At 42.0% G+C, this 26,484-nt stretch overlaps 1 protein-coding gene, 1 long non-coding RNA gene, 1 other non-coding gene and 1 pseudogene across 3 annotated transcripts; 2 read left to right on the top strand and 2 right to left on the bottom strand.

The window, feature by feature from the left end:
• The window catches only part of LOC129348254 (integral membrane protein GPR180-like), a 12,680-nt pseudogene extending 1,027 nt beyond the window's left edge, over positions 1 to 11,653 (top strand).
• Positions 11,654 to 12,563: 910 nt separating this feature from the next.
• Positions 12,564 to 18,739, bottom strand: LOC129348341 (uncharacterized). The gene is made up of 3 exons (XR_008600879.1): positions 18,473 to 18,739; positions 16,048 to 16,173; positions 12,564 to 14,477 (listed from the first exon to the last, which is right to left on the bottom strand). It is a non-coding gene; the product is annotated as an uncharacterized LOC129348341 (long non-coding RNA).
• A 2,345-nt stretch (positions 18,740 to 21,084) lies between these two features.
• trnas-cga (transfer RNA serine (anticodon CGA)) lies at positions 21,085 to 21,166 on the bottom strand. The gene has a single exon. It is a non-coding gene; the product is annotated as a tRNA-Ser (tRNA).
• Positions 21,167 to 21,830: 664 nt separating this feature from the next.
• LOC111584376 (small integral membrane protein 11-like) lies at positions 21,831 to 25,415 on the top strand. Its single transcript, XM_023293529.3, has 3 exons — positions 21,831 to 21,945; positions 22,797 to 23,013; positions 24,891 to 25,415. The coding sequence occupies exons 1-2, from the start codon at positions 21,931 to 21,933 to the stop codon at positions 22,983 to 22,985; spliced, it is 204 nt and encodes a 67-aa protein (XP_023149297.2). The 5' UTR covers positions 21,831 to 21,930; the 3' UTR covers positions 22,986 to 23,013; positions 24,891 to 25,415.
• Positions 25,416 to 26,484: the final 1,069 nt, after the last annotated feature.

Raw genomic sequence — 26,484 nt, 5'->3', positions numbered from 1 at the left:
CAGGCTTTGAATATACAGTTAAATACAATCTAAAAGTAGCTGTTTGTTGGATAAAAGTCCTGAATAACTGTTTAATAATCTTCATCCTGTTTCTGTCGATGTATTGAGACTGGCTTTTGACTCTCTTGTGTTTCTTTTCTGTTTTTCACTTCAGGAAAGTGCAGTGATCCCTTCCCACGCTGATCTGACTTTTACCGTGCTGCTGTTTAATGCCGACTCTGCTGGAAACCCTCTGGAGCACTTCAGTGCAGAGGAAGCAGGTCAGACGTTCTCACACTGTGGACTCATTTTTCACTGCAACAGAAAGTCCTGCATTTGGTCTCAGGACAAGAACATTTACACAACAACTGCATGTTTTAGTATTTTCTTCAGAGATTATTTGAAATTTGATGTAAAACGTCCTCCAGTTCTGGAACGACCCACATTCTGCCCAGATTAGAACGTTCTAATCGTCCTGGTTTCTAGAAGACGTAGGGATGGGTCCCGGAGGATCTGCATCGCTAACCTTTACCGTTTCCTCTCTCAGGGCTCCACAGTTTCTACTTCCTGCTGCTGCTGGCCTACTTCATCGCCTGCTGCATCTACGTCCAGCCTCTGTACCAGGCTCTGAGGAAGGGAGGGCCGATGCACACCGTCCTCAAAGTCCTGACCACAGCGCTGGCCCTGCAGGGCTGCTCCGCCCTCTGCAACTACATCCACCTGGCCAGGTAGGAGCCTCACGCACACCCACTGTTTAGAACAGGAGCGAGCAGCGATTCCCTCTCTGAGTGTTTTATTAGATCCATAAAATGACGGAGGAAAGCTGGACAAGTTTCTATGACTTTATTGGTTATTTTTAAAACATCGTTTGGGGATTTTATTTTATTCATCATTGCCAGACAGTAAAAACACTGAAATTAACATAATTTTTCCACCACAGAAGGTGGATAAAAGTGTGGAAGCAGCAGTAAAACGAGCTGCACTGACATCACTACTAAATATTTATGGTGGTTCCTCAATAATCAAGTTTTTAAACGGTGTTTTTGCAGCTGATTCACGTAAACTAAGAACCTGGATGAGTCCGGACACCACGCCAAGCTTCTTTTAAAAAAGACAAAAACGAGACACAAAATGACAGAAAGGAGACACAAAACGACAGAAACGAGACAAAATGACAAAAAGGAGACACAAAACAGCAAAAACGAGAGAAAATGGGAAAAGCGAGACACAAAACGACAAAAAGGAGATACAAAATGACAAAAACAAGGCACAAAACGACAAAAACCTGATTCACGTAAAGTAAGAACCTGGATGAGTCCGGACACCACGCCAAGCTTCATTTAAAAATCTGAGACTTTTCCTAACCCTCATTTGTCAGGGATGAATAACTGAGATGGTTTATACTTTGAAAACTGACTGCATCTTTGGGTGCTGTTCTCCCATTCAGCAGCCATTAGAGCAACACAGTGAGCGCAGATACAGTGGTGGAAAAAAGTTTTTGGCCACCCTTAAAATTTTACACAATCTCAGATATTATCATGAAATATTTGGGGAAAAATCTTTTTTGTGTTTCCAAAAGTGTATCTGCATTACACAGGCACAAACCAATGCAAAAGGTATATTTTTAGTTTTTTGTTGACCAGAAATACTAGCAAAACTAAATACAACTGAAGTGAAGTTGGTGTAGTAACGTGTTTCTGTTGCCTCCTCCTGGTTCCTGCAGGTATTCCAGAGATGGTGTTGGTCTTCCACTGATGGGCAGCCTGGCAGAATGTACGTCCTTTACTTCACTTCTTTAAGTTTCTTCCATTCATATTATCAGCTCAGTCATTCATATGAAATCAAACAAGTCTGAAAAACCCTGCTGACTCTCTACCTACTGTAGCTTCAGGATATTTAATGAAGCCGTGCAACATTTTACCTTCATATCATGAACATTTTCAGAGTTTAATTACACAAGGTTGGGTTTAAATTGGAAACTTTTTAATTTGTCATTTTTACCTCCATCCGGGTGACACAATCTGAAGACAGTTTTTCTTTTCTTGAACCCGTTTTGATCTTCATTATCATGGCTTACATAGACATCATAGTTTCTACAGTTTCATGCTGCGATGAGCATCAAAGTAAAATAATTCTGTGAATCGTGTCTCTAGATGATCCTGGTTCCTTCTTCCATCGTCTCTAATAGTTCAGACCAACCAGCTACCAACATGCTGATATGAGCCTTGAAGTTTTCTCTGGTGAATGATCAGAATCACATCCAGGAAACCAATGGTTGTTTCTAGAACTCTAAAGTGTTCACACTAGGAGACATCCCATAGAACTGAAGATCACAGCTGGTTACAGAGAAGATGAACAGAAACCAGATTCAGTGTTGGGATATAAAACTGATCTGGTGTCAGTTTCTACCAGAAATCTGCTGTGGTGATGAAGTTCTGAGGCTCAGAAATGATGGAAAAAGTTTGACAAGTTAGCAAAGCGCCGTGGCTGTAAGTCAGAGGTAAAACTTCATGACTTCCTGAAACAGACTGAAGTTAGTGTAGATGACAGTGGGCTGATCCCGAGGGGGTCGTCACTCATGGAATGATCCAACCAATACGTTTCAGATACGTGTCCAGCAAAGTGGTTTTTCCATCTTTTGCAATAAGAGCCCGGTTTTCACGCAGCAACAGTGTAAAATGTTTGCGTCTGGGTGAAACACTTTAGGTACTTTTCCACTGGCACCTCCTTGGTTCGACTCTCCTCGGTGTGTGAGGTTTTCCATCAGGACTAGTTCCTGGTACCAGGTACTATTTTAGTACCTACTCAGCCAGGGTTCCCAGCGAGCTGAGTTGAGCTGATAATGTGACGTCTATAGAGTGCAGGCCACTGATTGGACAGGGACTGACGACACATGAGAGCGACTTCACGAAAACCAGCGAGTATTTTGTGACTTCAAGAAACTTTTACCGCACATACTAAATTTAAAAAGAAAAAAATTGTACATATATAAGCTGCACCTGTCTATAAGCCGCATGTGTCCACGTTGTAACGAGATATTTACACGAAAGATTTTTTTAACTTTTAGTTAAATAAATGCTTTTTTCTGAACAGTGTAACACGACAGTAAAACGCAATGAGTCAGTTCTTCATGCTGACGACTCCAACGTCTCACCATGGATTCATTGATGCCAGTTTACTGCAGCAGCTCTATTTCCTTCTTCCACAGGCAGATTGATTGCCTTTAACTTAAAACCTGCATCACACACATTTCTTTGTGTGTTTTCCATGATGAGGGTGTGTGCATGAAGTGCAAAATGACTGATCTGAAGAATTTAGTGTGAGTGCGTTTGATTGAATTGGAACAGTTTCATTGGTCTGATGTGACGAGGCTAAACGTATTGATTTCATGAAACTCACCTGTAAAAATCTATACAATATCCGCATCATTGTTTAAGCCACAGGTTCAAAGCGTGAGAATAAGTAGCAGCTTATAGTCTGGAAACTACAGTACATTACTTATCCCATTGGTGAGTATATTTTGAAAGTAACGTGGTTGTCTCCTGTATGCAGACAGTAAAGTAGCTACCGGGTTGCCGTGCTATGATGGACTCCACCCACTATGAGGTGGTACTCAGTTGTAATGGAAAACAACCTAAACTGAACCAAGTCCAGCAGAGTAGGTGCTAATGGAAAGTGCCGTTTGCTGTCACTGACTGTGACCCAGATGTCCAATCACAGAGGAGCAAGGGTCACAGTTCTGCTTGTGTGAGTGTTGAACATCACTTAAGGAACAGTTCAGACTCCTGCTGGTGTCTCAGTATCTGCTCTGAACCAGAAAGACAGACAGACGTTTTGTTTGCCGTTGGTCTACGAGGTAAACAGCAGAGGTGCAGATGTTAGTGTTCACACTTTGGTCGACTCACTGTTTAGAGAGACCTCTGTGATCACATGATGGATTATTTCATGTCTTCTTCTTGTCTCTCCTGTGCAGTCTGGGACATGGTTGTCCCAGGTGTCCATGCTCTACATGCTGCTGAGTCTCTGTATGGGCTGGACTCTGAGTCGAGGCAGGAAGCCTCAGTCCAGACCTCTGCAGTGGGAGCATTCTCCAGCCTCCACGGCCGTCGCTGTCAGGTGGCGTCATCACACAGGTACGTAGGAACAGAGTCCTGTCCAGGTAAGAGCCATGTGGGCTCAGACTGAAGGGACAAGGATGTGAAGATGAACCAACCACTAAGAGCAGGACTGTGTTTTCAGGGGAGTGCTGCTGCTGTGGGAGCAGTATTCAGAGTTCCCGACAGCGAACATCACAGCTTCCACGCCCAGCAGAAGCCTGGCAGGTCCTCCTCCTCATGGCTCTGAGAGTGGGCCTGGCTCTGCTGCTGGCCTCCGTCCTCTACCAGATCATCTCCACCGAGAGGAGCACCCTGAAGAGAGACTTCTACCTCAGCTTTGCCAAGGTAAACCCCCCGCTGCTCTGAGGACCAGCCTCCAGACACAGCAGCAGCTCCTCAGGTTGGTCAGCAGATGTTTGTTTCCTCTCTGCAGGGGATGCTTCCTGTGGTTCCTCTGTCACCCCCGTCCTCATCCTCACGTCCACCGTCTTCAACGAGCACCAGAGAGAGAAGGTCTGAAAGCACACAGAGCATGTTCTAGCAGGTCTCTTCTTCCTGAAGTTCACATCCATCAAAACTCTCAGGAGGTTTTGCAGTGATGAGAAGAACGGCGTCACTAAAGGCGTTATTTTTTTTCAGTAATGGTATAATCTAACTAATTACTATTTCCATTGTTACAACACCGTTACCGACAATTAAATGGGGGCGCGTTATAAACTAAAGCCTCCTCATTGAAGCTCTTGTTATCAGACTTGACTCTCAGTCACAGGAGCTGCAAAAACTATTTTTATTATTGGTGAGGGAGGGATGAGACAACCACATAAGTGATGATGACTGGCTAAAGCTTGCTTTATGCTTGCCGCGGTCCACGAGGTTTGTTTTTTTTTAAAACTTTATTTACACAATGCTGTGTACAATATGGCTCAATAGCGCCGTCACGACCAAATATTGGGATACTCGCGTCCAGCTCTACTTACTCACACACTGCTGCACATGTCATCCATCTCTATATCCTCCTAGATTTCCCCTCGTCTTGTTGATCTGATTCTGCTGTTCCTGTGAAAGCTCCATAGGTCTGTTGTGTATCGACCTACTCCTGCATTTGCTCCTAAAATGCTGTCAGTAATTTCCACCGCAGATTTTATAATTAAACCAGGAAAGAGGTAGAAAAAGGCGCACATTAAAGGAAAAAACCCAACAGCAGTTAAAATACCCCCCACTCACTGACATGCAGATTCGCACAGGGCTAGTAGTATCACAGGACGTTGGTGTTTTGGCGAAATATGGTCGGTAATTTGCAGGAGAATTATTACTTTACAAATTACTGACTTGGAGCATTCACACAGGATTAAGATCACTGACATCCTCCACAGTTATTACAAATCACCAGAGGTCTCCAGGTTATACTGATCCTGTGCGAAATAGGGCTGTATTTAAACTAAAAAAACAAGTAACGCAATAGTTACTTTCCCTGGTAACTAGTTACTTTTATAGTGGAGTAATTCAGTTACTAACTCAGTTACTTTTTTTGAGAAGTAACTATAGCTAATTAATTTTTAAGAGTAACTTGCCCGACAGTGGTAATTTGGCAGAAAAATATATTTAACGTGCTTTTTAAACTAGTCTTTCATTCGGTGTTCTTCACTCAGTTTGACTCTCATCTAAAGCAAAAAAATAAAGCAGCTGATTGATTTGACACTTTCTCTCCAAAGTCCACTGCAGAAAACATCTCTGGGGTTCTTGTAGGACTGAAACGGATTCCGTTGGACTTGTACACCGAGTTGTGTTGAAAGGACACATAGAACCGAAGCTGTGGAACGAAGGATTTCTCATTCGGGACATTCAGTTTCTCCGTCCTCCAGACTGCAGAACCAGAACCTCCTCTAACTCGTGTTTCTTTGTGTTTAGGTGGTGACCATCGGTGTGATCCTCTGCCAGTCCATCTCCATGGTGATCCTCTACCAGCTCTTCCTGTCTCGCTCTCTGTACTGGGAGGTGTCCTCTCTGTCCTCGGTGTCTCTGCCGCTCACCATGTCAAGAACCAACCACAGGGGGCGCTACTGAGCACGGAGGACTTTCCGTGACGCCGCAGGGACGCATCTTTCTCCTTCTACAGCCGCAGGACGACATTCCCAGCAACAGCCTACCTCGAGCTACAGACGGCGACCGGAACCGGTAGCTAGTTAGCGGAAGTTAGCGGAGTTGAAGACGGATTCATCAGGATTACGGAGATAATCATACAAACGGTTCGATTCCCTACGTCACCACTGAGCTCTGGATTTAGACTCGGCTCGTTTTAGCTGGAAAGACTTGAAGTTGCCAAAGAGATGGTTTGTAAGACGGAACAACTGGAGTTCATGTGCAAACTACACGACAAGGCCCAAACCAAGAACGCCTCCAAACAAAGCCATTCCTCTGGGACTATTTTCAGCTGCGAATGAATACACGCTTTTCTATTTTGGGACCTTCATCAGAATTGTTTCTGATAGTTTTTGGTGGAAAACTGTGGCAGGTTGTTGGTTTCTGTCTTGTCATCGGATTGAAGACGCGTCAGTGGAAGGCTGGACGGATCGAAGCAGCACGAGTTCCGAAAAAAGACATGGAAAAGCCAAAAATATCACCCTAGCTGTGCGTTGAGTTATTTTTCCGTGGATTTATTCGTCAGGAGACAGCATGTGAGACCTCTGAAAACCCCTCCGACCTGTAGCTGAAAACACACTGCATGACTCCACATGAGGAGGAACCAAAGCCTACTAAGAATGAATCCCTCTGTGTAAATACATTCCAGTGACGTTCCGACTCCGCATCCTGAGCGAGGCTCGTTAGACGACCTCTAACTGGTGTCGGTCGGAGCCCAGAGGGACGCGATGAAGACAGCTGACATATTTATTCAGTTATTTATTTTGCAGAGTGGATATTTGGAGAGCAGCACATTATAAAGAAATCACAGGGTTTTTGTTTTGTGCAGCTTCATGTTTGTTTCCACTGTTCAGATTTTCAAGATGCGTTAATGTCGTTACACTACATGAAAGCTCAACTGCAGCAACACTTTCTAGCTTTTCCTGGAGCTTTCAGCCGTCACTCTGACACATCACCGTGACTCGTTATCACCTCGTTAAAGTGTCTGACTTTGGTCACAGTGTTTAAATCCATCCACCTCCATTCACGTGGATGAAAGCATTAAAAAAAAAAGCTAATAAGTGGGCTTTGAGTTAACAGTGTCCTGAAGTTTTCTTTCACTCATCCCTAAAATGCATTATTATCCTTTAGCTGAGACACTTTTTGAGGACACTTCTTCTGTTTTTAATCCTCTGAACCTCAAGCAGTTGCTGGTTTTTGCAGGTTTTTCACTGCAGTATGAAATCCTGTCCCTGTATGGAAACCTGTCTGTGCAGCGTAACAGCAGAAACGCTGCAGAAGAAACGGGTGACTCTACATATTATAGAGCAGGGTTGTCAAACATGTGGCCCACGGGCCAAAAGCGGCCCTCCAGAGGGTCCAATCCGGCCTGACTTTGTAAAGAGTAAAATTTCCAGAGAAGACATTAACTGCAGATTGTAAATTAGTAAAACTATGAATTTAAAATAATTTCTAGGCAATGGCAAGTTGTTTTGATCAGAAAGTGAAATGTTATATTGGTCATTGTCCATTTGTCGCTTTGTGTCTCATTTTTTGTCATGTTTTGTCTTGTTTTTGTTGTTTTTTGTCTGACTTTTGTCGTTTGTTTTGTTTGCTTTTTGTCATGCTTGTATATTTTGTCTTATTTGTCTCATTTTCTCTTTTGCTTTATTCATTGTTTTGTGCATTGTTTTGTGTAATTTTTTGTCTTGTTTATGTCATTTGCCCATTTTTTTGGCACTTTCTAACTTTTTTGCCTCATTTTTTGTCTCTTTTCTGTTTTGTTTCATGTCTGTGAGATTTTTTGTCGTTTTGTTCTCGTCATTTTGTGTCACGTTTTTGTAATATTTTGTCCTGTTTTTTGATGTTTTTTGTCTTTTCTTGTCCGACTGTTGTTTCGATCATGACTAAATGTTGTGTTCCTTTGTAGACACTCTATGATCTGGAAGTTGTAATGTGGAAATGATAAACTGAGGTATAATGTTGTTGAAATTGAATTTATTTTTCTAAAGAAACTTCAGGTTGTTCATGATGTTTTGTTCATTAAATGTGAACATTTGAAGAACATACTTTTTTGCAAAAAAAAGCAAAGGAAAAATTTTGAGTTTTATGGGTTAATATGCTGTAGTTTAACTGGTCCGGCCCACTTAAGATCAAATTGAGCTGAATGTGGCCCTTGAACTAAAATGAGTTTGACACCCCTGTTATATTTATTTTAGCATCACTGTGGAAAACCAGCTGAGAAAACCTGAATTTTTCTCTCTTTACTTTCACAAATGGCTTCACAGTTGCACCAAAGAACATTTTTTTAATTTGATGAAATCTGGTCTGAGCAAACAAAAGTCATTTGCATTAAATGTCACATTTTTAAGCTTAGATTTGGTCCATTTTCCGAACGAATCTGCACTTTACAGACTAAACCCTGTCAGAAAGTTAAAATCTCTGCTTTTACAGTTCATTCCAATGATAAATTGAGCTGTTTTGGTGATTGTTTTTTTTTTAAATCATGGTTCAGAGGGTTAAAAAAAAAAAATTTATTTTTCAATTGGATTATTTACGTTCATGTTTCCAAGCGTCGTTGATGCTGCTCAGGCTTGTACCAAACATGAATGTTGCTCCATCGCACCAACAGTGATCAAAAACTCCACATGACACCTTTAGAGATTATCACCACTGAGATCCAACATGGACTTCCAACGTGATGTAACGTTCTGAGAGAAATGCTGAGCCGCTAATGAGATACACAACATCATTCTTACATACGAGCCCCTGTGGGAGGCTTGCTGTCACTTAGTAGAAACAGTGCACGTGCAGAAATGTGCACACTGTACGGGGATTTTTCCTTTATTTTGTCCCACAGTAACAATCCCATAAATGCATGTCTGCCTTTTTTGTAGTGTTCACATCTCACACCTGAGTTGCATTTTTAGGGTCCGAGCACCGACTGGTGCGAAGACCCTATTGGAATGCAAGGAATTATTTATTATTATTATTATTATTATTATTATTATTATTATTATTATTATTATTATTATTATTATTATTATTATTATTATTATTATTATTATTCTTTTCCGGACTTTTGAATTGCCTTTTTGGCGGCCTTATCATACCCCAAAACGCATCAAACGTGGCATGCTCATCAGGCCTCGCGAAAAATTTGATATTTTATGGGAGTTGCGCATGTGTGTGGCAAAATGGCTCCATAGCGCCCCCTGGAAAATTTAAAATTTGGTCATTAGGCCAACTTGCACGATGTTTCATGTACAGCTACAAAATTTTGTATGCATATTCAGCACATCAGGAAACCCAAAAAAGTCAATCATGACCACGCCCTAACACCAACAGGAAGTCGGCCATCTTGAATTAGCTGTAAATTTTTCAAAATTAATAACTCATCGGGGATAAGTCCGACAGACGTCAAATTTGGCCAATACATGCAAACACGCGACCTGATGAAAAATTATCAAAATGTTCATTTCATTTCAAAGGGCGTGGCCATGGCGACTCCCAAAAAAAATGGATCCTTCGCCATGAAACAGGAAGTGGTGTCTAACTCAGCTGTACATGGTCCAATCTGCCTGAAATTTGACATGTGTGATCAATGTCCAGCCCTGACAATATCCATGTGGTTATATTCATTCACAGTCATAGCGCCACCTTGTGGTAGCAGGAAATTGACATTTTTCACACTTTGATGTACTATTCTTAGCACGTTGATCAGATTCACCTCAAATGTGGTAACATAAGCCTGAACACATTGATGATGATTCCCAAAGAAAATGGTGGCTCGTCGTCAAGGGGTGTGTCTGTGGCATTGCGGCGAATTTCGATTTCTCGCCATAAAAATTGAATTATTAATATCTCAGCTGGAAATGATCCAATCCGGACCAAACTTGATGTGATGGACACCAGTCCGGTTCTGAACACATCCATGTTCATAAATTTAGAAATACTCATAGCGCCACCTATTGGCAACAGGAAGAAATTGTCATTACATTTGCACGTGCCATTGCCTGATACTTTGTCATATGATTCTGAAAATTGGTCAGGTGAGTGACCACACATTGACGATGGCACAGTGTGAAGATTTTGACGATTCATAAAACGCTGTTGCCGTGGCAACGTATCGTTGCCGGAATAAACAAAGTACTTTTTGACAGGTTAAAAATGCTCAAATGCTCGCCAAAATTACCACACATATCTGGACCGGCAACCCATTTCATATTTTAGGGAAACTGCACATGTGTTTGGCAAAATGGCTCCATAGCGCCACCTGGAAAATTTCAAACATTTACTACGGCCAGTACGTGTCACCTAGAATTATGAAACTTGGTAGGCATATGTAACTCGTCAAGACACACCAAAATGTAATTGACAGCCATGCCCAAAACCCAACAGGAAGTCGGCCATTTTGAATTATATGTCATACGTTTTGACGATTTTGCGTCATTTTTGTACATTTTCAAAAGCTATAAACTCACATAGGGTAACACCGAGAGAGCTGAAATTCGGCCAGGATGTAGTCCAGGCATGGGTGATCAAAAGTTATCAAAATGCTCACCTGAAGTCTGAGGGCGTGGCCATGGCGGCCTCGTGAATTTTGATGCTTCGCCATGAAACATCAACTGCTGTGTAACTGCCCTAAACATGCTCCAATCTGCCTCAAACTTTACAGGTGTGATCAGAGTCCAGTCCTGATCACATCCATAGGCCGACATAAACTCTCGGTCGCAGCGCCACCTGGTGGTTGGAAGGAAATGCTCTCTAACTAGCCTGGACATGGTCCGATCTGCCTGAAATTTTACGTGTGATCAGAGTCTGACCCTGATCACATCCATAGGCCAATATACACTCTCGGTCGCAGCGCCACCTGGTGGATGGACAGGAAAAGCTCTAGAAGTAGCCTGAATATGCTCCAATCTGCCTGAAATTTTGCACGTGTGATCAGAGTCCAGCCCTCATCGCATCCATAGGCCGACATGCACTCTCGGTCGCAGCGCCACCTGGTGGATGTGCGTGGATTCGCCGACCGGCAAGGATGCGAGGACCCGTCCAACGCTGCTTGCAGCTTTAGTTTACTTTTTGATCGCAACAACTTGTCAAGATATGGAAATGATTTTAATTTGATATTCATTTCCACGTGTAGTAATCCTGACACCACAGCATACAAACTAAACAGGAACTATTAAGGAAGAAGTTTCGGTTATCTCCCTGCCTTGTAAATGGAGAAAATTTATTTTTAAAAAATGCATAAAAGTTTTCTTGGTGCATGAACTGAGGCTGCTGACTGACCTTATATTGCACAATGTTCAATGTCTTTAAATATTTTCACAGTAAGGATTCATCTGTCGATCTATCTATACCTGAAACCTGATCCTCTGTATATAGTCTTCTACATGTTTGTTGTTTTTTTTTTTTTTAAGAATAAAGTCATCTGTATATAATGCTATGGGCAATTTTTGCACCGTTTTTTTCTTATTTATTCTTGCACTGCCTTTATACTCTTATACTTTCTCCTTTCCTAAGGAAGAAGTTTCGGTTATTTCCCCAGTTATGTTTGAAATGTAACATTACTTCTTCAGCTCAGTGCATCAGTGATCATATTGGTTTAGTGGTTGGAAGTCAATAAAACATTAGCGTCAGTCAAATTGAATGCGTCAGTGGATGGAAGTGGTGGTTGCCTTGTGCTGCTCTTCACTTCACTGCAGCTCCATGGCTCCATCTGCTGGACGGACAGAAGTGCAGCAGCTGATGGCAGCTTCTTTGACCTCACGCTGCTGTCAGACCCACAGATTAGGGTTTATTTCAGATATATATAATAGAAAATAGTAATTAAAAAATAAGCTGATGTTGTATTTTTGCAGCAGTGAGTTTTACAGGGTTAAGAGCAACCAGTCAAAGGTTATTACTGAGGATTTTAAACAAAAACATTCAGGCAAACAGTTAACATCATAGGGTGCCTGACATGTTTGTTTTGTTTCCGGGTCGATACAGATTTTTTTTGTAATCAAGGAGATCAGTAACCAAGATTTGGAATCACTACACATTTGCAGAAAAAATAAAGTTTTTGAACAGCACATAAAGTTAAGTTAAAATTAAAATAATCACGAGTTGCAGCCTTTGCTTATTTATGTTTTACATGCTGAAGTTGTCCTTCAGTGTTTCACTGATCAGATTGTGCTGTGGGCAGGACAAAGATCAGAGGGAGGCAGCTGCAGCAGACCCAAAGTAGTTTCACATTCATTTATCTGATCAGATTTCAGGGGGCTTTTTTTTTTTTTTTTTTTAAGAAATGGGACCAATAATTGAAAACATGCTAAATATCAGATGGGATCATTGGTGTCACAGGACATCTGCAGACACAGGTCAAAGATTACAAGGAGTTTATTTAACGAATGAAACTAAAACCAACACAGAAAGGATAACTAAACCAAGGTGAAAACAAAAAGGGGAAACCAGACTAATTGTAGGAGAAAGGTTCTGGTTTCAAAGTCTGTGGTCTGGCAGAGAGCGGAAGAATGAAGAACCGGGCCTTCGTGGATTAAGGTGATTGAGAACAGGTGAATCAACCCCCACACCTGTGAGAGAGATGGATGGATGGATGGATGGATGGATGGATGGATAGATGGATGGATGGATGGATGGATGGATGGATGGATGGATGGATGGATGGATGGATGGATAGATAGGTAGGGAGGTAGATGGACCATAGATGGATGGATGGATAGGTAGATCCTGCAGTGGGGAAATTTTCAGTGTGGCAGTAGCAGATAGGAAAAAAAGTTAAAAAAAAAAGAAAAGCAGCACTCAGTGCACAGATATAAATAGATGCTTTCTCCTTCAAGAAGAAATAGAAATGCTTGTAAAAAAAAAAAAACCCTGTGAAATTGCACATATTGACTTATTTACATTTTATTGCAGTTACTTCATGGGTGATCTGAACTACTGGGAGCAGGCTTGATTGAACACAGTCTGACTGCTGCAGGAAGGAAGGACCTCCTTCAAACATCGTGGGTGAAGCAGTCTGTCCCTGAAGGAGCTGCCGGTGATGGTCCTGTTTCCTGCAGGGGGTGGGAGATGTCCTCCATGATAGACAACAGCTTTGTCATCATCCTCCTGTCTACCACCAGCCCAGGACAGAGCTTGCTTTCTTAACCAGTTTCTTTAGTCTCTTCCTGTCTGCAGCCGTGATGCTGCTGCTCCAGCAGACCACTCCATACAGGATGGCTGATACCACCACACAACCATAAAAGGTCCTCAGAATTGCTCCCTGCACCCCGAAGGACCTCAGTTTCCTGAGCAGGTGAAGTCTGTTCTGACCTTTCTTACACCGTGCGTTGGTGTTCTATCTCTAGACATGTTTGAATGTCTTTATCAATAAATGCTCAAACACATGTTGAGTGTCAGCTCAGCTCTTTGTTCCATACATGTAAATGTTCCGATGTGATTGGTGTCTTGCAGTCAGAGTGTAAAGAATTGAAGCTGTCAGAGGCTTTCTGTGGTGAAGAGGCTGCAGGACATCAGCTGCTCCAACAGGTGAAGCCTTTGTTGTTTGGCTCCAACCAGAAGCAGCAATAAATCAGCATGAGCTGCAGCTTATCCACCTCATAGAGTGTATAATAAAGGAACCAAGAGGTTTTAGTTGATAGCTGTCGCTAGCAGTGTGTTGTTGAGGTTGTGAGGAGAAGTAAAAAGCTTACAGCACCTGGTATTCCCAGGTAGTCTCCCATCCAAATACTAACCAGGCCCAACCCTGCTTAGCTTTGCAGATCAGATGAGATTGGGTGTATTCAGTGTCAGAAACAAACCTCACATGATTCAGATCTCCACTCACACCTTTTATTTGTCGTTTGGTTGCGCCAGTACTAATTGATAGCATCATTTAAGCAAAGTTAGAGCAACATCTTGTAGGACAGGTGGTGTAGAGGTAAGTTTTTTGCCTCCCCGGTACCTTAGTACCTTTATTATCTTCACTTCCTTAATACTTTTGTGTACCATCATTTACGAAAACTAACAGCTACACCCAGTAGGAAGGATAGTGCAGTGGTAAGTTATCTGCCTCTCATCCAGGAGGTCCTTGGTTGGAATCCAGCTCAAGGCTCTTTTTACACTTTGGCTGCATGACAACCTCTTGCAACCATCATTACAACAAACTCCACCAGGGACCTTGTGTGACAGATAGCTCACACAGAGGGTGTGTGTCTGTCATGTGGACGGTCACGGTTCGAATCCCCGCTGTGGTGTGGAGTGTCACTGGACTGGACTGGACTGGATCGGATCCTGGAAAAAAATGAAAACAAGGAGATTTACCCATAAGCAAGGCACGAAGGCACGAAGGCACGAAGGCACGAAGGCACGAAGGCACGAAGGCACGAAGGCACGAAGGCACGAAGGCACGAAGGCACGAAGGCACGAAGGCACGAAGGCACGAAGGCACGAAGGCACGAAGGCACGAAGGCACGAAGGCACGAAGGCACGAAGGCACGAAGGCACGAAGGCACGAAGGCACGAAGGCACGAAGGCACGAAGGCACGAAGGCACGAAGGCACGAAGGCACGAAGGCACGAAGGCACGAAGGCACGAAGGCACGAAGGCACGAAGGCACGAAGGCACGAAGGCACGAAGGCACGAAGGCACGAAGGCACGAAGGCACGAAGGCACGAAGGCACGAAGGCACGAAGGCACGAAGGCACGAAGATTTTTTGCAAATTTTGCCCTTTTCTTCTATTCGTCAAGGCGGTGACATCAACACTGAAAGAAAAAAAAACAATCCACAAAATCAAAAAAAGAAGATAATCTACCTACAACTTTTAAAGAACACGCTAAAAAACACAATACTAAAAAGTCACTCTCTTCTCCTCATCACTCATTTTTACATTTTAACACAATTTCAAAGCCACACAAATCACATTCTTCATGTCAAATCACTTCTCTTCACTACAAATGGGAGAGAACAGCAAACAAATAGATTACAACTTATGGCTTAAATATCTTCAAAATCTCTTTGCTATTCCTCTACATTCAAATTCCTCAACACCACTCAACAATCACCTGCAGGATCTCTTACTTCTTTCTTAGCTCTGACAAAACATCTTCAAGACTCTGAGAAGACAACTCATTTTCAACACATTTGCTGCTTCGTCTAAGTGTCCACACGCATCTCCAGTCATCCACAGGCCTCACCACTGATCAGCTGCACAAACTTACATGTTAAACTTCTCCAAAGATAAAATACAGGCCCTTCTGTCTGATCACAACTTTTACTGGTGGCTCATATTTCAAGTTCATTTCCTTGCAAAGTCTTTATTTTGGATTAAAGTGGGATCTGTGACCAGGCAGATCACTTGTTTATTCTTAGCATTTGGATTTCACTGACATTCCTGTCATGTAGAAAAATAGAAGTATCTTTGCATTGATTCAGCTAAACTAACTGCAGACACTGAGAGGCGTAAAGTTCAACAAATGCTGTTTTTATTTACTTCACTGGTGACATCAGTAGATGCTTGCAGTGAAACCACCACTGCAAATATTTATGCATTTAAGTATTACAACTGAAAACTCCCTACAAACGTCCACTTCTAACACCACAAACATTGTCCAGAGGAAATGATATTAGCTGAACATAAAAACATGTAAAACAGCTCTGATGCTTTCATCCTGAGCTCCACTCAAACATTTCACTGTGCAGCAGCTCAGCAGTTTGTTTAAGAAAAGCATTTAGGTTCAATCTGTGAAGCCCAAAACCCACCAGCTTTGAAAAATGACACCATTTACCAGAGTCACAAACTGTAAAAACAGAAGGAATTGTTGGATTTTCTATGTGAATGTGTCGCCTCTCTAGTTAACTCACCCGGTTACGTCTCCGTCCTGACGCTGCTCTGCTGGACCGGAGCTTCTGGACCAGCCGGGTGGACCTTCCTTCACAGATCTTCCCGGTGGGAGTGATTCTGAGTCGGCCTTGGTTGACTGCAAACTCCTTAAAATGGACACATGAGAGGAAATCGTGGACAAATCGACACAACAGCTTGTTCGGTTTGTCCTGTTCTTAAATGGGTAGAAAACTGCTGAGAGCTCTCAGTTCAATTCAATTTTCAATTCAATTTTATTTATATAGCGCCAATTACAGTCAAATTGTCTCGAGACGCTTTACAGAACCCATATGCCTGACCCCCAGAGCAAGCCAAAAGGCGACAGTGGCAAGGAAAACACCCTTTTAACAGGGAAAAAAACCTCGAGCAGAACCCGGCTCTAATGTGGGGGGAACCATCTGCCTGCTGGCCGGGCGGGTTGAGAGGGACAGAAGAGGTAGAAAGGTAGAGATAGAGGGGTAGAGGTAGAGATAGAGGGGTAGAGATAGAGAGGTTGGGGGGTGGGACACAAGGACCATAAAACACAGCCACACATCTGAAGCATCCAGCATCCAGCTCTGGGACCAGGGACACTCGGAGAAAGGACACAGAAAGAAACAGAGTGAATGTAATGCAATAATGGTATATGTAGTAAATACATAGGTAGTTAGAGAAGGGCTCAGTGCATCAAGAGAGGTTCCCCAGCAGTCTAGGCCTATAGCAGCATAACTAGGGGCAGAACTAAGGGACGTCAAGAGGGGAAGTCAGTTGTGCAAATGAAAACACAAGCATACCCCGTCAGGGTCCCCCAGTCAGCCCTAACTATAAGCTTTGTCGAAAAGGAAGGTTTTAAGCCTGGTCTTAAAAATAGAGAGGGTGTCCACCTCCAGAACCCAAACTGGGAGCTGGTTCCACAGGAGAGGAGCTGATAACTGAAGGCTCTGCCTCCCATTCTACTTTTAGAGATTCTAGGAACAACAAGTAAGCCTGCAGTCTGAGAGCGAAGAGTTCTGCTAGGATAATATGGTACTATCAGGTCTTTAAGATATGATGGAGATTGGTTGTTAAGAGCTTTATATGTCAGAAGAAGGATTTTGAATTCTATTCTAGATTTAACAGGAAGCCAATGAAGAGACTCCAATATAGGAGAAATATGATCTCTCTTGCTAACTCCCGTCAGTACTCTGGCTGCAGCATTTTGGATCAGCTGTAGATGTTTCAGAGAGCTATTGGGACAACCTGATAATAAGGAATTACAGTAGTCAAGCCTAGAAGTAACAAATGCATGGACTAGTTTTTCTGCATCACTCTGAGACAGGATGTTCCTGATTTTCACAATATTTCTCAGGTGGAAAAAGGAAGTCCTACAGATTTGTTTTATGTGTGAGTTAAAGGACATGTCCTGGTCAAAGATAACACCGAGGTTCCTCACAGTAGTACTGGAGGCCAATGTAATGCCATCCAGAGTAGCTATATGCTTTGAAAGCAATTCTCTAAGATGTTTGGGGCCAAATACAATGACTTCAGTCTTGTCTGAATTTAGTAGTAAGAAATTATAGGTCATCCAGGTCTTTATGTCCTTAAGACAATCTTGCAGTCTAGCTAGCTGATTAGTTTCATTTGGCTTCATAGATAAATACAATTGAGTGTCGTCAGCATAACAATGGAAATTAATACCGTGCTTCCTAATAATGTTGCCTAAGGGAAGCATGTATAATGTGAACAGTATTGGTCCTAAGACAGAACCCTGAGGAACTCCATGATTAACCCTAGTATGCTCAGAAGAGTCATTGTTGACATGCACAAACTGCAACCTGTCTGATAAGTAGGATTTAAACCAGTCCAGTGCTGTCCCTTTAATGCCAATAGAATGTTCTAGTCGCTGTAATAAAAGTTTGTGGTCGATTGTATCGAATGCTGCACTAAGGTCCAATAAAATAAGTATAGAGACCAGTCCATTATCTGACGCTATGAGAAGGTCATTAGTAACTTTCACCAGAGCTGTTTCTGTGCTATGATGCACTCTGAAGCCTGACTGAAACTCTTCAAACAAGCTATTCCTTTGTAAATGTTCACATAATTGATTTGCAACTGTTCTTTCCAGAATTTTGGAGAGAAATGGGAGGTTGGAAACTGGTCTATAGTTGGCTAAAACATCTGGATCTAGAGTGGGCTTTTTAAGTAAAGGTTTGATTACAGCAACCTTAAAAGCCTGTGGTACATAACCTGTTACTAGAGAGAGATTATTCAGATCTAACATTGAGGAATCAGCTCTGACAGAGTGTTGCTCTGACTCCATGTGTGACTGAGGCTGGAGTGAACAGAGCTGCTGCTGCTCAGATGCAGCTTCTTATTAGCACAACAACAGACGCTGCGTTCACTACGTCTGTGGGTGTGGAGCTGATAAAGAGGATCTTCACCACTGACCTGAGCTGCTGCCACACGGTGAGACGTCCAACAGAGTCACTGAGCAGCTGATGATGAAGAAGATGAAGGCTTCAGGAGGAGGTGGAGGAGGAGAAGCTGCAGGGCCACATGAGACACTGAAGAGACAAACCAGAAATGATTCACACACTAGACATGAAGAAAAGAAAACATCAGAGAGTGTAAAATACAAGAATGAGTCCTGAACATCACAGGCGTAACCCGTAGAGCTACATGAGCACACATGTTCTGGTCTTGAAAACGTGTATTAATCCAATAGAAAGTCTAGTGGTAGGGTTAGGGTTGGAGAGGAAGGTCCTTACAGTTGTAATGAAAAAAATAGGGTAATTAATATTACACATAAATATTTTTAATGTTAATACTAAGCAGCCGAATATTCTGAGAAATTAATCCGTGGTTTTTCCTTCAGCCGTTGTAGATCTAGATAACCTAAAGGTACAGTGCGACCACAACGGCTGAAGGAAAAACCCCAACTTTATTCTAAGAATTTTTTGGCTCGTGTGACTTAATATTAAATTATGAAAAAATGTATAATTTTATATCCATGTTTTTGGTACATTGCTACTGTCAGGACCTTCCTCTGTAACCCGAACCCTACCCCTAGACCTTCTATTGGATTGATACACCTTTGCTGACAGCCAACATGTGTGATCATATAGCTCTGCGGGTTAAGCCACTGACGCATGTAGTTGGTCCTCAACGCTGAGGCCCTGGTTCGATTCCCGCTCGCAACCCTGTGCTATATTAGTTGTTCTCATTCTTATTTCTACCCCATTGTCTGGCTGTCTCTCACTACACTTATCCATCAATTAACTGCAAAAGACTACAACACTTATTTACAAATTTCCTGTTTATTTATTAAATACAATTCTTTAATTTCTTACATCTTTTTTCCCCCCATACTTTATAAAAGTTTAATTGTCTTAACTTTTTCCCATTTATTTAATTGCTTCTTTTTTATGTATTTTCTTTCTTTAATCTTCTTCTTTCTAGAATTTAACACCAACCTTCAATTTTGGGTCATTTTTAGACATTTTGAAAAGCTATCAACTCAAACAGGGTAACACCGACAGATATGAAATTCAGCCAGGATGTACTCCAGGCATGGGTGATCAAAAGTTATCAAAATGCTCCACAAAAGTCTGAGGGCGTGGCCATGGCAGGCTCCCAAACTTTGATGCTTCGCCATGAAACATCAACTGCTGTGTAACTGCCCTAAACATGCTCTAATCTGCCTCAAACTTTACATGTATGATCAGAGTCCCGCCCTGATGACATTCACATGCTGAAATACAGCCACAGTCATAACGCCACCTGGTGGATAGAAGGAAAAGCTCTATAACTAGCCTGGACATGGTCCGATCTGCCTGAAATGTTATGTGTGTCATCAGAGTGCGGACGTGATCACATCCATAGGCCAATATACACTCTCGGTCGCAGCGCCACCTGGTGGACGTGCGTGGATTCGACGACGAGCATGGATGCGAGGACCCGTCCAACGCTGCTTGCAGCTTTAATTTATTATTTTTTTTGTAACCTGTGGAAATATGAAACCTGTGATCATGCCAGCTGTAATAATTGTAATAAACTGCATTTTAAAGAAAACCAGCAAAGCCGATGCACAGTGTGAATTAACGGTGGTATTTTACAGGAGGGTGATGAGATCTTTTACCTGAAATGTTCCATGTGTCTCATCTTTGTCTGTCTGCAAGTGTTTAAATCCATCTGTGTGACTAACTTTTACGGTTTAAAAGTATTCGAATAAAGCTGCGTGTTTAGGTTTCTCTACTTTATGTCAGGAAAGACTAGAATAAATATATTCATAATAATGACAAACTTTATTTCTGTAGGAACAGTAAAAGTTTAGAAAAGACAAAACCATAAAAAACAACACAAACAGAAAAGACTAAAACTTTTTAAAAAATCATCAACATTAAAATATTGGAAAAGACAGCGTTTTGTTGAAAGAGCAACAACAAAACAGAAATGACAAACATTAATCAGCAATAAAAAAAACAAAAGACAAAACATTTTAGAAACGAATCAATTAGGAAAAAAGTTATGCATTAAAAACAAAGAAACAAAAAAACATTGAAGAATGACAGCAAAGCATTAGAAAAAGCAATGAAACATGGAAAAATGATAAAACATTAAAGAACTACAACAAAGTATTACAAAAAGCAATAAAACATGAAAAAATGATAATAAAACATTAAAGAATGACAAGCATGCTTTCGAAAAAGCAATAAAACGTGAATAAATAAAACATTAAAGAACGGAAATAAAACAGAAAAAGCAATAAAACATGGAAAAATGATAATAAAACACTAAAGAATGTCAACAACGCATTAGAAAAAGCAATAAAATGAAAAGAAATGTTAATAAAACATTAAAAAATGACCATAAAGCATTAGAAAAAGCAACAAAACGCGGAAAAATAACAGTAAAACATTAAAAATGACAACAAAACATTAAAAAACGACAGCAAAGCATTAGAAAAAGTAATTAAACGTCAAGAATGACAAGAAACATTAAGGAACGACAACAAAACGAACATTTAAATGTAGAACTACCGAACGATATAAATGAAACTTCGTCACGAACAGGATTCGAACCTGTGCGGGGAAACCCCATTGGATTTCGAGTCCAACGCCTTAACCTCTCGGCCACCGTGACTACGCATGTCTCAAATTACACCATGTCGTCATATAAATCTTCACATAAAATGACATCAATATCAAACACCGCGCAGAATTATTATTATGATGGGCTGTCAGGACAGGACAAAAGCTGTCCCAGGCTACGTTAGCGACATTTTAGCAACAACAGTTACAGTTTTCCAAGCTAACCAGCTAGCGTGGCAAGTGGCTCAAACATCTCCTCTATTTCCTATTTACAAACTACTGTTTTTGTGTTTATCTCTCCAGCCCTGTGGCTCTTTATGTCCTATCTTCTGTCATTTGGTCTGAGCTAATTAAAAGTGCGTAGTTTTACTTTTTTAGTTTCTATTTTGCTGTTTCCTGGTGCTTGTTTTTTTCTTATTTCAATTGAATCTTCTTCACTGTTGCTAGAACGTTCAAGCAGCTCCTCGCCTGTCGAGGGTAAGGATGCATTCAAGTTTAGTGGGAAAAATGACGATTAGGTAACAAAAGTTGTCAGAATCTGTAATATTTTATCAAGATAAACCTCCAGTTTATCTTTTATAATCGAAATCATCCCTCTGACCGCGAAATGAGGATAAATGAATGCGATAAAGGTTTATAACTAAAGGTGTATTTCTAAACCGAGCCTTTGAGTGTGAATGCAGCACAGATGACGTTCCGCAGATGTTTCGTTTCTATTGGCTCGTCGCTGTAAGCCCCGCCTCCCTCTTAGAGACCAGCATTAATAGATGTCCGGGTGTCGCAGTGAACAAGAACTGTGACATTACAGGAGCGAAAATGATCAACTGGAAGGTAAATAAGACTAAAATTGCTTTTCAATAGAGACTAAAGACACGTTTTATTATCCCTGTAAAGTTGTTGTTTCCGTTTAGGCTCTCTTTCTTCCTAATTTGTCTCAGTAGTCACTAGCATAAAGCTAACGCTGCTGCTCTGACTCCATCTGTTACAACAGACTGCACATTTAGCTAGCAGCAAAGTTTAGCAGAGTTACTGTCAGATAGTAGAAATGGCTCTCATCAACTTTCTGTTCGTTATTTATGTTGACGTTTTGATGTGTGAGCAGCTGTAATCATACAGCTAACGACATTCACACAGTTTTGTGTACACTTCTCAGACTTTCATAGGAAAATGTGTTTATGTTAATGCTAGAAATTAGCTGAGAAAAACAAGTAGAAAAGCATTAAGAGCTGAAAATGTACTGGAACAAATGTCACTGATTGCATGTATGCCGAATTAAAGTGTTCTGCTGCAGTTAGATAACCTGTTATATGGAGTACAGTTTCACTGAGTATGTAAATAAATCAGTAAATTATAATAAATTTTTTTGAATGAGGTTTGGGAATGGAAACTGTGTGACCTATTAGAACTACAAGCCCAGCGTGCACATGGCGTGCAGCTGCTTCTCTCTTTCACACACCGCCTCCCCTCTCTGTGACCAAATTAACTCCCACCTCCCACCAAAACAGCTGAGGCCCCTGGTGGATCAGAGGGGAGGGGGAGGAACATCTTCTCCACAGTCCCCGACTGTTCCAGAGATTTCTTTTCCAGCTAACTTCTTGTGCCTTCCAAGAAAAATAACCAGGAAGACTAGTCGGAGCACCTCTGTTTTCTCCTGTCTAACGTGTTTTGAACTCTGTCTCCAGGCTTTGGACAACGTCCCTGTCCTCTTGTACATCTTGGCGCTGAAGACGCTGCTACTGTGTTTGGCGTTTGCCGGGGTGAAGATCTACCAGAGTAAGAAAGCAGAGGAGGCCCTGAAGAAGGAGCAGGCAGAGAAGAGGAGGCTGGCCCAGCAGACACAAGAGCTCATTGACAACCTGAAAGAGGACTGAGCAGAGGAGGGGACGCTACTGTACACAGGTACCACACTGTACCTCATCAGAAAGTACTCCTGTGATGGTTGGAATAGTGTAGAAACAATAAGAGACCAGCTAACATTTAAAATGGACAAAAGATCATAACATCAGTTATTATTATTTGAGTCTTTATTTTACCAGGTAAGATCAGTTGAGAACAGTTTTGCATTTACAATGATGACCTGGCAAGAGGCCCCAGCAGGAAGAAAGATAACAAATCATTTTTGGAGGGAATTCCATTTGATTTCTGCAGCAAAGCGAAAGGAATTCCGGCCAAAGACAGTGAGAACCCTGGGGATAATAGAGTGTTATGAAATCACTGGACATCAGGTGGTAGCTGTTATGGGAGGGATGTAGGAGGTTGGAGAGGTATTGAGGTGTCTTCCCTGATAGGGTCTGGTAGATGAGTAAAAGCCAGTGGTGAAGTGTAAAGGGACAACCCACCAGTTTGTAAAGGGCACAGTGGAGGGTGGAGAAAGATTCAACAGTAGCAAGATGGATGGTTAAGTGATAAAGGGCATCAAGCCTGTGAAGGACACACTTATGGCACTTTTCCATTAGCATCTTCTCTGCTCGACTTGACTCGGCTCAGTTTAGGTTGTTTTCCATTACAATCAAGTAGCACCTCATCATGGGTGGAGTCGTCATAGCACGGCCACGGAGGTAGCATTGGTGGCTAACTAGAGCTAGCTTATTGCCTGCATACAGGAGACAAGGATGTTACTTTCACAATATACTTGTTTGTTTAAAGTGAGCTTGCCACCAATATGATATGTAATGTAAAAGTTTCTTGAAGTCACAAAACACTCACCGGTTTTCGTGAAGGAGTTGTTCTCGTTTGTCGTCACTCCCTGTCCAATCACCGTCCTGCACTCTGTAGACGTCACATTATCGGCTCGACTCAGCTCCCTTGGAACCCCGGCCGAGTAGGTGCTAATATAGTACCTGGTACCAGGTACTACGTCCTGATGGAAAACTTCACAAAGCGAGTAGTCGAGCCGAGTAGGTGCTAATGGAAAAGCGCCAATAGGGGCCATTTTATAGATGACATCACCTTAGTCGAACGTGGGGAAGATGGTCGTCTTCACAAGAGTGTTTTTGGCAGAGAATGTAAAGGAGGCCTTATCACGGTAAAGGAACTCCAGTCTGGATTTGATTTTGGCCTGTAGAATATTGATATGAGAAGTGAACGAGTGAAGAGTCCAGCCAGAGACTTGCAGGAGTTGACGAACTCCAGATCTGAGCCATCTGCCCAGGTGATCTTTGGAGGGCTGGAGACACTGGTTGTCCAGTTGAAAAGCATACATTTTGTTTTCTTGTAATTGACCCCTTCAAAAAAAGCTGAAAAAATATCTCTGGATTTTTCAGCTTCCTGGTGACAAGAGGCTCAAAATGATGTCATTTGTTCTGAATCACTTTATTCTACATGTCTCATTTAAAATCCTAGCCCAAAATAAATCATTTGCTCTAACCAAGTCCTATAAAACAAAACGTGTTTGTTACTTCTGTTGGAAAAGTGTTGGAAATGTTGATTCCAGGTTTAAAATTTTTTGAGAAAAAATTATTGAAAGCAAAGATGGAGAATACTTTCTTTTTTTCTTTTAGAATAATTTCTGACATTCTAATTGTGTCATTCTGCACAGAAGACATTTCTTAATTCTCTCTCCTTCCAGTCATGGTTGTTCTGTTTCCATAGAGCTGCAGGACTTCATAATGCAGTAAAAAATGAGCCCACAGTGAGGAAAAACGTGGTAGAAGACAGAAAGCTCTCAGAAATTGTCTGGAGTTTAGAGGGTTACAGTATTTACTGGTGGATTAGACTCTGTTGTCCAAACAAGAGACCTGTGATCCACCTCACAATGTTCCTTCTCTTTACTTCAGGGAAACACGTTACTGAGTGCAGCTACAAGCCACATTCTCCTAATATGAGCCGGATTCCTGACAGTCAGCAGCAGGCGGTTCATCCTGTGCTTCAGGACCAAGACTGTTGTAGTTTTCTACATCTTGTGTGAATGTTTGACTGAACCAGGCTTTTATAAGATGAAATTACCACAGAATGCATGCAGACTCCCAAAGCTGAAGCTGAGATGAGGCACTTTTTAAAATCTTTTAAACGGAAACGACTTCAGTGAGTAAAACCCAACAAGTCATGGTCATTTGCCAAACATCTGCTCCGTTGTCAGCTCCATCTGTGTTCTTCACACTTTGATCTTCAGCAAAGGTTCAGACTCTGTGAAGATGAGTGCAACACTTGAATGAGCTTTACTTTAGTACACCAGGAAGAAGTTTGTCAAATCTGTGTGTTTATGTGAACACAACATGACATGTTCTGTAAAATTCCTTGTAAATTGTGAAGAAGCTTTGTGCCTCCTTTTTGTAATACATTAAATGGTTTGTTCCACATCACATATTGTCATTCCTTTATTTCTTAGTTACTGTGCAAAAGATCAACTCCGTGTACAGTGTCCCAAAAGTTCCTTTTCCCAAGAAAAACAAAGCTCAGACTGAATATGCAATATTATCAGTTTACTCAATAACCAGAATTTCCCCTTTCACTTTGATCAGTGTTTCAGGCATGGAATGGACGAGGTTCTAGAGTGTTGATGGTTCTGTCTTCCCCCACTAGAGTTGAGCTGTTTCGTGGTGGAGTGGTAAAGATGTTCAGGATTCCCCAATAGTTCTCAATTGGGTTGAGGTCAGGGGAGTTTGGTGGCCATTCCTCCTTAAAGCCGGGTAGATGCTCAGAACACCATTGCTGAGTCGTACGGCAGTGTGAGCAGTAGGGCTGGGCGATAAATCGATTTTATCGATTAATTCGACTTTGTACTTAATGTCGATTTGTTTTAATGAAAATCGATTTTCTCATCAACATCCGCCACCAACGCCTTCCCGCTGGGCTCCCGTAGTTCAGAGTGCCCCCCCCCCCCCTCCCCCCCACGCTGGATACACAAACAATATGGTGGCGAGCGGTGCAGATCTAAAGGTGTGTGTCCACTAGATGCTATTTTCCCGCACGGCAACGCACAGCATCTGAAAATCACACGGACGGTGGTCACTAGCGGACCACAACATGGTCACATGACAGCGCTGACCAACAGCAGGCCGCTACGTGGTCACGTGACTGAGCTTTCAGCTGGACAGTCCTGCAGACAAGTCAGATAAACACAGCGGCTCGGCCGCAAACTTTCCCTTTTATTTCAAAAAACACGTCAATGAAAAGTATTTCTGAAAGCATTTGAGGCGAGAAATAATCTGCAGCAGCTGAATCTGTCCTCGTTTTAGGTCACTGACGCCTAGTTTTGAAGTTTGAGGACAGTTTCACGATGTGTGGAATCTCCGCACCGCATCCAATTTGCATAAAGTAGAAGTCAGTCTACTTTATGCAAATGAGCTGCAGCCCTCTCCAGGTAAACACACCTGATCACAGCTGGAAACGCACTGCAACCAGACCAGCATGCGGCGCATTTCCAGCTGT

This window comes from Amphiprion ocellaris, chromosome 24, assembly GCF_022539595.1.
Source record: "Amphiprion ocellaris isolate individual 3 ecotype Okinawa chromosome 24, ASM2253959v1, whole genome shotgun sequence".
Classification (NCBI taxonomy): Eukaryota; Metazoa; Chordata; class Actinopteri; family Pomacentridae; genus Amphiprion; species Amphiprion ocellaris.
The sequence above is the reverse complement of the archived record's forward strand: the minus strand, read 5'-3'. Positions and strand labels throughout refer to the sequence as shown.